General features: G+C 42.3%; 1 protein-coding gene across 1 annotated transcript; it reads right to left on the bottom strand.

Moving 5' to 3' along the window:
- Positions 1-896: 896 nt before the first annotated feature.
- Positions 897-14,750, bottom strand: NUP43 (nucleoporin 43). Its single transcript, XM_075554396.1, has 8 exons — positions 14,581-14,750; positions 14,191-14,313; positions 12,906-12,983; positions 10,057-10,237; positions 9,078-9,213; positions 7,598-7,749; positions 5,624-5,746; positions 897-2,010 (listed from the first exon to the last, which is right to left on the bottom strand). The coding sequence occupies exons 1-8, from the start codon at positions 14,698-14,700 to the stop codon at positions 1,781-1,783; spliced, it is 1,143 nt and encodes a 380-aa protein (XP_075410511.1). The 5' UTR covers positions 14,701-14,750; the 3' UTR covers positions 897-1,780.
- Positions 14,751-15,368: the final 618 nt, after the last annotated feature.

Below are 15,368 nucleotides of genomic sequence, written 5' to 3'. Positions count from 1 at the left end.
ATTGTTACAGCCACTGTGTCCATCCATCTCTTCAAATATCTACCTTATTTTCACCTTTCCACTTTATTAAACATGACCTCCTTTTCCAGGGACTGGTTTCTCTTGGTAACAATCCCATCCACTTTAGCTAATCTATATTGAAGAGCAAGCTTCACAGTGTCCGTTGAAATCCACTTTGGACTTTTCTTTACTTTTTAATTACTTTTTGGTTTTTAAATTACCTTTTGCATCCTTCATGTATGTTCTAGGTGTCATTCCTAACATTATTTTCCCTTGTCATTAGGGTTCAATGTGTCGTATCTGTTCTTGTGATGCTTTCAGAATTCAATTGGGAAATACTCAAGATTGTATTCTGGTTCTCATCGACTTGTTCTAATTTTCTTCAACTGCAACCTGAACTTGCATATAAGCAGTTGAGGTGTGTTTCACAATCATTCCTTGATCTTGTTTTGGCTGCTGATACTGAGCTTTTCCATCTCTTCCCACTGATTCCTGCATTTTTCATCTGGCAAATTCCACATGCATCATCGTTGAAAAGTATTTGCAATGAAGAAGTCATTTATCTTGTAAAACTTTTTATCTTGTGATCTCCAACTTCGATTCTATCATGAAGAGTTGTATGAATCCCTAATAAACCATATGGTTTTGATTTAAAAAAAGGGGGGGTTTCTTAAAAGACATTAGTTTGAGATTATAAGTACTTAAATTTTTCTTTTTATTTTCTGTATTAAGAATTTGGGAAGAATCCTTTCTCAAATCTTTTGGATTTAAAAATTATCTTTAATCAATATTACTGAGCCAGATAATTTGTATTAACAAGGAAATGCAGATAAAGTATTTTAAAATTTTGACTAAAAGAAAAAGAAGAAAACGAAAAATCTGAGGTAAAGGGCACAGAACATTGAAGTTAAGTATTTATTAAGGCATAAAAACAAAACCTCAAAATTACTATAATTAGAATTATAAAGTAAACGAATACAAACTCCAACCATGTATCAACAGTGATTTGTCCTCGAGGTCTAACAAGTCAGTAACAATAAAGCGGCAGAGTTCTTTCATCTTACCACAGCATCATCATCACTACTATACCACGTTACCTCAGACAGGCTTTAGTCTGCAAGCCAGCTCACCTATCAGTATCAAAAAACACTAGTTTATAACAAAATATTTTGTTCAACAGTTTTCAACCACATTTTAGAGCTAAGCACAAGTCTTAGAGGATAAAATGTTTTTCTTTTGTTCCTGCCAAGGTAAATTTGGGTATAGACAAGTGACAGATTAAGAATTACTGGAATAAGGGAACCTGTCAAAACACGTTCACATGTGAAAGATTTTAAACAAGACTATACATCTGTAATTTTTGCTATACTTAATGGAAATTTAGAAAGCTTATTAACATGAAAATAAATCCAGATCACCGAAGAAGATACTTTCAACGGAGAGAAAATATCAACCCTGGCTAAGGTCATCGGAGAGGGAAATAGCCCACATACTGTGGACAGAGATTATTGGAACCAGCTGGTGGTTTGATAGCATTAAGTCCTCCAACCTGCAAACGGAAGAGCTGGTGGAGTGGCCAACTAGCTTAAGAGGCAGTGCATGTCGTCAGTGACTTTCTTTCTGCCACTGTTTTACAAGAATGTCCAGCTGACTCTGGGCGTCAGCATGAACCCTACTTTACTGATGTTTCCACTGTTAAATGTCACCTTTTCATGAACAGCACTTTGCGTAGACACTGGATTTCAAGAGGATGCCTGTATGCTGCACTACTATAGCATTTTCATGAAAAAAGTTGTCTGGTCACATAAATTGCTTCTGCGTCAGTCCCACACACGAGGCAAGAGCCTAACACATCCAAACTGTTCACGGACAGAGTCCTCGTGGGGAGCAAGCTGGTGATTTCAATGCGGTCCTTGGCAGGGTCAGCGCTGAGCCAGGAACTGAGGACAGAAGGGTGCGCAGCAGCCTGGTTACTAATGCTGTGAGACAACAAGGTACTGTTCCTTCCTCCTGAGAAGAAAAAGAGAGAAAAAAAAGGAAGAAAATTTCCTTTTAAGACTTAATTTTACATTAGTATACACCTAAAATTCCAGATACATGTTATAGAAAGGTGGTATTTTAAATCTATTAATCTATTAATTCCACTATCACACACCATTCACAAATTTTTGTTGTAAAACATATACAACAAAAATTTTGCCCTATTTTAATCATTTTAAGCCTACAAAGCAGTGCATTTAATTACACTCAACATACCATGCAGCCGCCATCATTTTCTACTTCCAAACGATTTTCCTCACCCTGAACTCAGTACCCATTAAGCAGTGACTCCCTTTTTGCCCTCCTGGTAAGCACTAGTAAATTCTGTCCTTATGTATTTGCCTAATCTAGTTAGCTCATGTTAAGACATGCCATTATTTTTTTATTAAAGGCTTATTCGATAATATTAAATATCCAAATTTCCATGGGATAATCTGAATTTCAAACTTGAAGTCTTTAGGGAAAGCAGATTTAATTTTGTGGTCATTCTTCAATGGAAAATCTCAGAAATGTAGCAAAATGACCTAAAGCCAAGTAGAATAAGAGGAAAGAAATGAACAAACAAAAATTCAAATAATAAATACAAACTCTTAGATAATAAAAATTACATAATCATGAGTTTCTAAACACTTTAGTCACTTCTAAAATATAACCAGCTTGCTTTAAACCTTTTCACATAAACAGTCCTAAAAATAGAACTTTAGCAACTTTTATCTCTACAAGCGCTATACATTTACTAAAGAATTAAAGTCAGGCAGGAGTGGTATATTTGAATGTTAATTATCATTCACAATTTTCTCCCTTCTCAGCTTTCTGCACGATCACTTCAGGGTCAATTTTATTCATTCAACAAACATCTGAGTGCCAGGCTCCGCGCCAGGCTCCATGAATACAAAACAAAGGTCCTGCTGTCTGGGAGCCTAAAGATTAGTGGGTTTAAGTCTTACTGATTCTTGAAAGCTCATCAGCTCAACTCAATTGCCTTTTCTAAGAAAACTTTGAAACCTCTAGGTCACATTTCTCTCTTCCTTCCTTGAATCCTCAATATTTGTCTGTATCATTAATGTACTGCCTTTCAGTGTATATTATGATTTAGCTTTTCATGTCCCTTTGCTGCAATGAAATGATAGGATTCTGAAGAACAGGGTTGATTGTTTTACATTTGTTGCATCTTTACAGCATCTATTTCTGGGCCTTGTTGTAACAGACACAGGTTACAGTGCGTGGTTTATTTCTAGTAATAACTAAAGTTCCCTAAAGAGCAACATTTCAAGTGCAAGATAAGGGAAAGGAAGGAGGTTTGGTTTCTCCATAAATGATGTCAGCAGAGACGTTTCTGCACGTTCCACACATTTCCAGCGTTTGCCTGAAGACACTGTAAGAACTGTGTCATAATAGTTTCATTCTCACTGTTCCTGCATTCCCCACTGCCCTGGAGTACTGTGAAAACCAGAGGTGAAGCCGTGTGTGCAGACTCTGATCTACCTGCTTCCACAGCTCCATCCTCCCGATGGGCCAAGTTCAAGTTCCACACAGTAGCAAGAGGGATTCTTTAAAAATCTGTGTCAGAGGGATCACCATGCCCTCACTCAAAATTCTACGACCAAAGAACCAAACCGAACTGTCATCAGGATGATGGGTAGAATTGTCCCTGTGGGTGTAAAGTAGTAGAAAGACCCATCTTACTCCCGAGGAGTGGCTGGTGGTTTAGAACCGCTGACCTTGTGGATCACAGCTCAACTCGTAACTGCTATACCACCAGGGCTCCAAACTCTACCATACCTAGAATGAAATCTAATCTTCTATGACCTCTGTACCTCAGTTGACTCTGCTGATCCATTACCCCCCACCTCACTCACAAATCGGCAACTCCACTGGGCTCTTTGTTGTTTGCTACCTGTCTCAGGACTCTGGTATGTGGTTTCCTCTGCCTGGAATGCTTTCATGTGGCTCATACCTGCACAAACCCCAAGCCGAGGCTCAATTATTGTCTCCACCCTATTTTTTTTATCTTCTAATTCGTGGTTTTATCTTTAAAACAAACAAACAAACAAAAACAAAGCATTTTACTGAGCTCTGGGTGAAAGCTTAGAGCAAATTAGCTCTGCACTCAAGAGTCCACACATACTCTGTGTTGCGATATTAGCTGCAATTCTCTCAATGTCCGCACACTCTTTCTACTTCCTCCTCAGCTTCCCCGTGCCAATGTGCCCATCTTTCCAGCTCGCTGAACCCTGTTGGGGGGCAGATGCTTCTCTTTCGGTCTCCGAGAGTTGACTGTTCTGAGAAGTACTCTTCTCCGAGTTTCACTCTTTGGGGCTGTCACTGCCTCTGTATTGGGACCAGCCAGGGCTCTTCTTTTCTTTTTCTAAAACATTTTATTAGGGGCTCATACAACTCTTATCACAGTCCACACATATACACACATCAATTGTATGAAGCACATCCGCACATTCTTTGCCCTAATCACTCTCAAAGCATTTGTTCTCCAAGGGCTCTACTTTTCACTTCCCTTTTCAAATGCTCTGTGCTCCACTCAGTATTAAAAGGGGGAGTCTGCAGATACCATTTTTCCAGGCTCCCTCTCCACCCGATTTCCAGATGGGTCCTACGAAGGGTAGACGAAAGAGGAAGGGGAAGCAGCCCTCTTTCTACTCTGGGTTTTTGGCAATGACAGTGTTGGCAGTGGTTCCAGTTCTGGTTCAGGTGACAGATCCCAAGGCAACAACTTCCGACAGTGCAGCAGCAGCAGGGGCTTTAGCAATTCTTTATTTTCCAGCTACCCTTTCCTCCTGTTTCCTCTTCTCGCATCTTTTGGTCTCTCCGAAAACAAAGCCAAAACCTAAACCAAACTCACTGCCGTCAAGGCTACATAGAGGCCCTGTAAGGCAGGGTGAACTGCCCCTGTGTGTTTCCGAGACTATACATCTCTAAAAGAGCAGAAAGCCTCATCTTTCTCCCACAGAGCAGCTGGTAGTTTCCAAATGCAGACCTTGCACTTCACATCTCATCCAGTAGGTACTCTGCCACCAGAGCTCCTTTTGGTCAAAATCGATGGTAGTTTCTGTTTTCCTGACTGGACTCTTACTGACACTTATCACTTTAATTGTTGGGTGGAGCATTTTAAGCTGAGGTGAAACTAGCAGCCCAATACAGAAAGCTGGCCATTGTTGCCAGACACCCTGCCTTCGCAATGTAAGATCAAGAGCTGCCCGTGCCTGTTCTACGGCAGGAAGGCCAATGCGAACACAGGCAGGAACCTTGGCTGTCCTCAAAGAATGCCATCAGTGCTCCTGAACGGTACAGGTAGAAATGCCTCAATTGCTTCGTGTTTTGTTGTGTATATTCTTGCAACAAAAAAATAAATAAAACAATAAACAAATTAAAAACAATTAAAAAGCATGTGAGGCCGGTCAACTTACATAATTTCTAATCCTCAGCTGTACAGCAAAGGACCTGTCAGATAACTCAAGGCCTATGATACCAGAATTTACATTTTGCTATTCTTTAAGCTTAAAACGCAACGAACTTTTAATGTCATATTTAGGAGTATAACAAGGCTCTTCAGTGAGCCGATTGTTACCTTGGTGAAAGAGGGATGACTTCTCAGGTACGTCTGTGGAGGAATCCCAGTGCCAGAGGGAGCCGTCTTCGGAACAAGTAAATAAGTGGTCTGGGTTGGATGGGTGGAAGTGAACCTCCCACACTGAAAGACAAGGACAGTGAAGCTTATTCCTGTGCAGACAGTGGAACTGTCTCGGGAATCACCTGCTGCTACTTTCATGGCAGACCCTCAAACTCCAAGTCTGTTATGAAAATCAGTCTCATTCAACTCTCGAAATGACCACCAAATATTAAGGATAAAGAAATCAAGTAATATTTGTGTATTGAAAAAAGAATGAAAATAATTGCTTATTATTTGATCTATTATCTTTTTTAATGGAAGATAATGAGGAAGTTTTGAGGGAGAGTCCTCAAAACTAGTCTTAATCCCTCTGCCATTCACATGTGAAAATTCTGTGCGTGGACAGACCGAGAGAGGAGCCTGTGGAAGGCACATATGCATAATTTCTAAAAGTCCAATTATGAATCATACCAGGACCCTGAGTTCCCCTGGCCTGTGTCACAGAAATAGCTCCTCACTCCTAGCAGGAAGCCTGGAAATGCTCCAAGGATCAGGATCCAGTTTCAGAAGCTAAACTGTGACTGGGGCTTCCCTCAAGTCCTACCCTTTAAGGGAACTGTGAGTGGTAGTAGATAGGGAGGAGCCAATGAGCAGCCAGGGCACACAGAGGGAGCCCGTGAACCAGTGTGCTGTGATTCTGGGCCAGATGGCCTTGGAGACGAGCACAGAAACGAGTGAGGGGTGGCAGCAGGGAACAGCAGGTTTGCAGCGGGCTCTTTGCATTCTGGTAGTGCAGGGCTAAAACCACGTCACGTTCCTCAGGAGGAGAGCACTAGGTGGCTTCACTAGAGAAAACTGCAATTAAACAACCTGGGAGAGCCACAGGAAGATTGCCCAATGCTGGATTTCTATGTATTAATTTATCTTTAAATAATAAAAGCAACGCCCCTTCTTTTCGTTCTAGTCAGTCAGCCATCCCTGGCCACTGCACTCTGCTTGGGCTGGTTTATCTAGAATTCTCCTACCACTAGGGTGGCCAACATCAGAACCTGCTAGAGCACACCTTGCTCCTGTTTCCTTTTCCCGGGAGAGCTGTACCAGGGAAAGAGAATCAATAGAACCTGCTATTTTCTTCTTGAATAGGAAGTCATTAATTTGTCTATGGTAGCAATGTGAAACTTACATAACCAGAGATGTCTCAGTTTGGGTTCAATGTTTGCTCTTTGGTACTTTGATTCACATGGATTTACCACAAGCTACTCTTAATCAGATTTTGGCATGATATCAAAGACAGAAGTGATAAACTGAAAAATTCCTACCCAATCAAAAAACCTTCCCAAAACCTAAAGATAAAAAGAAAGAAACAAAACAACCAATCGAAAAAGACAACTGTCTATATAAGGGGCTTCATGAAATTCATGGAAAAAATTCCATTATTTTTTCTTTCCATTTGCCCACAAACACTTTGAAAACCCCTTGTCTATTGTTCTTGTTTAAAAAAAAAGAGGCAGACACAATAATGCACAGAGGAACACAACAGATGTAAAGCACGAAGGCCACCGTCTGCCTGGGAAAAGGGCACTCCCTCCCACCGAGGAAGGCAAGGTGATTTTTGCGCAGAACAGTATGACATTCATCTCAGCTAGGAAATTATGCACACTTTGGCCTACTGCTTCTGCTTCAACACACACAAAGGTAAGTATCTAAGGATATTCACTGTGGGTTGGGAAAAATATTGGAACAACAACAAAAAATAATCAAACACCCAGCGAATGCAAATGTCAGCTAAAAAGGGACTAGTTATTGTAAATTGATACAACTCTCAGCTTAAAAAGGACAGAAGACAGATAACCTGTGTGCTGCTATGGGAAGACACTTACAATATGGTACAGAAGTCACCAGACGTAAACTCGGTACCTCCACAATACTTACTTTCTGCTTCATGGGCCTTCAGCAGAGACACCGGCATCGTACCCAGTCTTACGTCCCAAATACTCAGCATCCCGTCCTGGCCACCAGTAGCTACAACGTGCTGCTGGTTAGGATGTCTGTCAACACAGTGGAGGGGCACTCGGTCGCCAGTCCTTTAAACGGAGACACAGGACAACAGTGATGTAAAGTAGAACTTATCCTTACGTTACCTGAAAAACCTGCTGTGGCCTAGTAACGAAATGTGAACTTGGGATGGAACTTACTGGTTGAGTCTTACGCAGCTCAAAAATGGATTAGATGAAATATATCTTTTTCTTTTTTAAAAAATCGTTTTATTGGGGACTCATACAACTTTTATCAAAATCCATCCATCCATCGTGTCAAGCACATTTGGACATTTGTTGCCATCATAATTCTCAAAACATTTTCTACTTGAGCCCTTGGTACTGCTCATTTTTTCTCCCTCTCTCCCCCATGAACCCTTGATAATTTGTATATTATTATTGTTTTTTCATGTCTTACAGTGACTGATATTTCCCTTCACCCACTTTGATTAAATATATTTCTGAGTATCTAGAATGTCCTGAAATTAAAAGCCATTATTATTTATCTTTTTTCACTTTGGAGACATGGGAGAGAGCCTAATCTGATGGTGAGAGGTGCAAAACAAAACACATCGCTTTTTTTTTCTCTCTCCACTTTTGAAAACATTTTATTATTTTAGACCAGCAGTTCTCAACCTGTGGGTTTTGGGGGTTGAATGACCGTTTCAGAGGGGTCGCCCGATTAATAACAGTAGCAAAATAACAGTTATGAAGTAGCAACAAAAATAATTTTATGGTTGGGGAGTTCACCACAACATGAGGAACTGTAATAAAGGGTCACAGCATTAGGAAGATTGAGAACCAGTTTTAGACAATTCTTTACTCTTACCTTACATTGCTTTTATAAATATTTCCCAGTTAAAGCAGGAGGCACACAAAATAGAGGATTCTCTCAGGAAAAGCATCTTGGACGGTACTTTTCCTAATCACATTATATCTACTACCTACAAGAACCCTGGTGGTCTAGTGGTTATGCTTTGGACGGTGACTCACAAGGTGGGCAGTTGAAAACCACCAGCAGCTCTGAAAGAGAAACAATGGACTTCCTACTTCTGCAAACCGTTTCGGGCTCGGGAACCCACAGGGAGGCGGCACTATGAGTCAGCACTGTCTGCGATGGCAGCAAGGTAACGCATTACCTGTAGAATCACTTACTAGGTAGAACTAAGTTCTCAGTTAAATACTAAACATTAAAGAGATACAATAAATATTTACTAAGGCAGCATGGAAGCCCATCAAGTTATATTTGCTGTATCAAATTTTATTAGGGAATGCTCGCTACTCTAGAGCGCAATTAAACTATAAAGTCATTTGCTACAAACAAGCTAATAATTTTTCATTAGTCTATGCTACTGAAATTACAAATCAAAACTTACAGTGACAGTATCTGAGAGGGCTCATTTCCTGGTTGTCTGAAATCCCATATTTTTAACTGTCCAATGGAGTTTACAGTTAGAACCTCAGGCGTGCGGAGGAAGGTCACAGCGTGCAGCGTGCTGCTGTCTGCGTTGTCTACAGGGATAAAACGTGCTGTGTGTTAGCAGGTCTCCTGTTCCTACAAAAATCTTAAATCACATTCTTTCCATGAAATGAAATATTACAAGTGAGTTTTAAAGTAAGCCATATTTGATTTCTATAGAAAATGTACAGTAACATGCATGTTAAAAGAAGCTCTCCGATGAGAGAAAAATATCACTCAGGACATCTCAATTGTTTTTCAAAAGGAGGATTGCATTTTCATATATTTGTATTTTCTTTCAAGATGGTTACTCTGCATTTTTGAGCTAGTTGGTTAAGTTCCTCTGTCTCTAATGGCATTTCTTAATATCCGTTAACACAGAACCTCCAGGGTATTGGACCGAATCCCAAGGCTCCCTACAGAACTCACTCCCTACAGAGCTCACTCTGCACTCATCCCAAACCTATTCATCGTTATCCTCAGCAACCTCTCACCTGCCATGACGTCCTCCCTCATGGTTACACTGGTCTCTGAGTGTGTAGAGCTTACAGCCAGTAAGGGTTAGGGAGACCCTCGATGACACTGGGAACATTCTAGCTACCAAGTTCATAAAGGGCTGGGCCTGTATGTGATCCCTTGATCTGATGTACTATCCTTTTAGTCACTTCTGACTCATGACCTGTCACCTGTCCCCCGAGACTTTACTGAGAATCCCTTTCAGATAGACAAAAAGAATTCTCTCTCCTCTGTAGTCATGTTATTCTACTTGCTTATACAAGCCTTCTCAGCACACTGCTTTGCTAAGAGAAATGCTGCCTGCAGATTTCTCTCTTTTCTGATCCCTGGCACTGGGTTTATTTCCATGGTGGAGAAAGGAATGCAGCGACTGTTCTCACCTATGGTTCTCACAGCTTCCTTGTGGTCAGCGCTGAAGAGATTTATTCTGCCATCTTCACCCACAGTGACAATTTCTGGGTTGTTGCACACGACACCAGTACAAGGCGCACTGCTGTAGGAAGGGCTCCCTGGGCCGGTGTGGTAGTGCGCTGTTGTCCACTGATGGCTGACTGACAGCGTCTAGGCAGAAGACACGAGGATGCCAAGAACAAAGCACAGCTCTCAAAGACGAACACTTTTCTCTCCCAAAAGAATGTTTCTATATCGTGCTTCACACCTTTCTAGAAAAAGAGAGCTTTCTCCTTTCTGTTCTTGTGCATGACTGTAGTCTAATTATGGCACAAAATGAGATTCCAAAGGACTACAGTGTCATAATGTCCTGAATGTACCACCCTGAAGAAATGGTTTGTAAGTATTAAGGAAGTTGTGTGTTCAAAATTCTTACAGGCATTAGTCTAATTCTGTGAAACAACCGTCCCCATCCTTTTCGGAGTGATCCATTCAGACATCATATGGGTCTGTTCACTAGGCACACTGACTAACAAGGTGACCTTCATGCATCCCACACCTACATACGCACTTTCTTTCCAGAACTTAAAACTGTGTTACAGCTAATGAGGCTATTTTTAAAAACTGCCCTCCCCAGTGTGCTCTGAAGGTCAGCACTCGCAGGCTCAGCACACAAGAAAGGTGTTGCGAAAATGTCAATCTTCATACAGTGTACCCTCTCTCCTAATTAAAACCTGGGATCTCCACCTACAGAAGCAAGGAGCAGTTCCACTTCTCCTTCACGGCACCTGAGCTAGACAGTGCACTTTCTTCTTGGAAAAGAGAACCACAGAAAATCAACTGCCAGTATTATTAAGTTTAAACTATGTTTTATCATTTTGGGCTATGTCATAGTCAGTGTGCCTACCTATATAGGCTAGGCATGCCCGGCGAGCAGCGGGACCAGCGGTCCTGGGGAGATCTGGGGGGTGAGGGTGGTGGGGTCAAGGGGAGGTGAGCAAGCAGCGCCATGGACAGGGGAACAACTGGGGTGTTGGAGTCATTAATGAGGAGATTTGGGTGTGTGGGGTGGGGGGTGTCGGAGCAACAGCAAACTAGCTAAGAGGAGGTGCCAAGAGGTGGAAATAAGGGGAAAGTGACGGTGGGGCAGGAGGAAGGTAAAAGGAAAGGAAGGACCTAGGAAGCCAAAGCAACGGATAGAGGTATAAACACAGTGGTGTACATGTGTAAGTACATAAATCCACAAAAATAGAGGTTTGGTCTGTGTACATATAGTTATACGGCAACACACTGAGGTAAGGGATGGACTTCAGGCCTCTGCTCATATCCTTCCTTCATATGAGAACACTTTGCTCTAGCAAATCGGCAGTCTGAGATGTTCACCCTCCCAACATAATCACTTAAGACAAAAACATCGCTTAAGACATAAGCAAATGTGGTAAAGAAGGCGGATGGTGCCTGGCTATTAAAATATATAGCGTCTGAGGTCTTAAAGGCTTGAAGTTACACAAGCAGCAATTCGGCAGAGAAGCAACAAACCCACAAGAAGCACGCTTCCAGTGCGATCATGAGGAGTCATAGGGACCAGTAACAGGCATCAGCAGACACACAGCAAACAAAAACATATTTTTGAGAATAGGGGGTGGGAGGGGGGTGGAGCAGAGATTGAAAGCCCAACTGTAGACAATGGAACAATCTCCCCACACAGGGGCTACAGGGAAAGCATGAGTCGAGGCTTCATCACCCCCCACTACCATGATCCCACTGTTGCTTCTCAATTCAGACTAGACTAGAACATGTACACTGATATAGGTAAGAGATGGAAGCTCACAACACACAGATTCCAGGAACAAGAGTGGGAATAGTGATTCCAGAAGGGTATGGGGAAGTGGGGGAAAGAAAAGGGGAACTGATTGCAATGAACGACACAAAACCATGCACCCCTCTCCAGGAGGAAGAACAACAGAAAACATGGGGGAAGGGAGACGGTGGATGGTGTGAGATATGAAAATAATAACAATGTACAATCTATTAAGAGGTTATGGGGAAGGGAAGGGAGGCAAAAAAAAAAAAGAGGAGCTGACACCATTAGAAAGTAAATGTCTAGAAAAGAATGAAGGCAGCATATGTACAAATTCACCCGACGCAAGCAATGAATGGATTGTGACAAGAGTTGTAAGAGTCCAATAAAGAAATAAAATTTAAACTATGACAACTTATTTAACATGGTAAGGGCTAGGCAATTTCAATAAATAATAATAATTTTTAAAAGCAAAAGCAAAGCTGTTGCTTTTCAAGTCGGTTCCATTGGCAGCAGTTACCGAGTAGTGTTATAGGGTGGCACTGTCCCAGGGGGCTTTCTGGGCGGTGATCTTAACAGAAGATTGCCAGACAGATCTCTTTTCCATGGGCCTCCTGGGCAAGTTTTGAGCTGTTGGGTTAGCAAAGGAAGTGAAACAGCTTGGGCCACATCGAGACCTACCATGGCTCTAAAATCCATCTGCTACAAGTATAATTACAGCACTGTGATCGCTCCCCCTTCATGCTGTGAGACTATACATTTTATTATGTGCATCATTACTAAGCACCAAACCAGCCGCCATCAAGTCAATTCTGACTCGTGGAGACTTCACAGCATAGAGGGGAACTGTTCCCCAGGTTTTCCAAAGCTGTATATCTTCATGTGGGGGGAGGTGGGCTTAGCTTCCTTCTGTGGAGTGGCTGGTGGGTTTGATCTTGCCGCTCGCGGCCCAACAGGTACGCCACTGCACCCTCAAGGCTTCATTAGTAAGCACTGTCTCCCTAACAGTAAGTCAAATACAGATCCAGTTTACTTTACCTGGTTATTCTGATGGTGAAGGAAAACTGTCACGCTCCCTGTGGATGAAGCAGCTACAATTCTCTCCTGGTCCAAAAACTAAGTAGATTCAAAAAATATTAGTAGAAAGGAAATCCATCTGCTTAGCTCAATCAGAAATAAAAACATTTTTAAAAGAGCTGATAAATGCCAAACAAATAACATCTGATAATGATTTGAAAAACTATTTGCAACAAATAAGGACTTTTCATGGAAAATAAACAGCTAATAACTGTTTCTAAACTTTATTACATGGAAATGATTCAACTTTATATTACAATAATAAAATTTTACCAAAAAATCATTCCCAGGGTAAAAAGCTTTCTACAGAAAATGCAATAACTTTGAATCCATAAAGACCTGAATTGAATAACTCAATTCTAGTTCCACCATTAGAAATTGAGGCATGCCACTACAGGTAGAGATTTGGGCCAAATTAATAAAGTTCTCTAAGCCTTGGTAAACCATTAAGACAGAACTACAACCCCCTACAGAAATGCTCATAGTGACCTTACACAGGGTTCCCAAGGCCACAAATCTTTCTGGGAGCAGACAGCCTCATTTTTCTCCTGTGGAGTGTCTGGTGCTTTTGAACCATCAACCTTTTACTTAGCAGTCTAAATGACAACCCAACAGTGCCACCTTTCACTAAACAGCAGGGCTCTGTAATCCCTGGCATCGAGTCAATTCAGATTAATAGGGAACCTATAGGACAGGTAGAACTGCACTTGTGGGTTTCTGGGATTGTAACCTTATGGGAGTGAAGTATAGCTCAACTCTCTAGCAAAGGGGCTGGTGGTTTCACACCGCTGAACATGTGCATAGCAGCCCAACACATAACCACTGGACTGCCTAATCCTCATAGAGGAGGCTGAATTCTAAAAGCAAAACTGTTAAGAGTTTTGCATTGTCATAAAGCACATGCTCAACAGATCTTAAGTCTCAACATTCTCACTGTTGAAACTAACAGAATACCACTTGACTCACAGGCATGTAATACGAATTGCATTAATTTACTATGTCAATCTCCTAAATCAGTGTCAGCACTGTAGTGAGTGGGACTTAGTAGGAAATGATAACTAAATTCACATCTCCTTCCTAAATCCTGAGTTTTGCCACTACCTGGCTATATGACGTTGGACAAATCACTTAGCTCACAGAAAATTGTATTTCCCGTGAAGCTGAAACACAGTTTAAGGTCCTGTCCTTCTCTTAATACGCTTTGCTCTCGTGTTTCCAACGCCAACTGTCAATACCACAACCTTACCTGCAAATCCATTACATCACCATGGTGTTTGCATTCGCACAGTAACTGATGGTCTCCATCCAATCCTCCATCGGAGTCCACGTTTCCAAAATCTCCAATTGACCACAGCGAAACATAATTTTTCTGTAAAGCAGAAAGTTTGATCCTGAGACGAAATAAGCATCAACGTCGGAAACGAAAATGCGAACGGGCTTCCGGCAATTCCCCCTTGAACATGAGCTAGACAAAGGCGTACTGAGAGTGTAAAACACGGGGAGGTACGAGGCTCTGGCTCTGAGGTACAGGATGGAGAGGCCCCCGCAGAAGGTTCCCGCGCCGCGGCCGGAGGCGCGGCTCCGAGCCCGGGGAGAGGAAGGAGGCAAGGGCGTCCCAGCCCGGGAGCGGGGGTACCTCGTTGTCCCACGAGCCCGTACTGAAGGTCTCTGCTGTCTGCAGACTTCCCGAAGGAACTGGTCGCCAGCGGGTTTTGCTGATTTTCTGAGACACAAACTTAGCAAAAATCTCCTTCATCTCGAAAACCACCGCAGCCCACAGTGAGAAGCACCACGCGCGCCTCTCAGTCCCGCCCCTTCCTTCAGGACTCTGATTGGCTGAGAGATTTGAAGGGGACGGTGGCTGCGAAGAGCCAATTCTGTTGCGCGGCATGCGTTCAATGGCAGCCTCTAAAAGGAAAGGATGCAGGGATGTCCATCACCTGGGCACCTCTAATAAAGAAGTAGGAATGCCCTGACCCTTGTTTTAGACCTTCCCTTAACCTGCAACATCAATGTAGAGACATCCAGACAAGTTATTTTTGTAATAATTGTGCAGTATGAAACGGATTTATTGCAAAACAATGCTGGAGAAACCAAAGCTTGCAGTTGTACTTCCCTGCAGAAGGAATCTAGGGAATAGCCTATGTGCCACCTGCCCTGGGCACCACTCCAGGGGTGCACCAGCGAGCAGTTTCTATTGGCTCCCCAGTTTTCACCACCCGCGGTGAGAGATCATTCAGCAATTTTGAACTCATTGCTACAGGTGCGATTTACTGTCTCAGCTTCACTGCGTATATAAAAAAGATTCTGGAGCCTGTGTACTTCCACTAAAGCACCTGTCTACTGTTTCAAACCTCTTTGTCTTTGTCCTCCAGACAAATCCTTTGCTTCAAAGTCTGAGCCTGGAGTTGGAATTCTGAAGAT

This window comes from Tenrec ecaudatus, chromosome 7, assembly GCF_050624435.1.
Source record: "Tenrec ecaudatus isolate mTenEca1 chromosome 7, mTenEca1.hap1, whole genome shotgun sequence".
Taxonomy (NCBI): domain Eukaryota; kingdom Metazoa; phylum Chordata; class Mammalia; order Afrosoricida; family Tenrecidae; genus Tenrec; species Tenrec ecaudatus.
The sequence above is the reverse complement of the archived record's forward strand: the minus strand, read 5'-3'. Positions and strand labels throughout refer to the sequence as shown.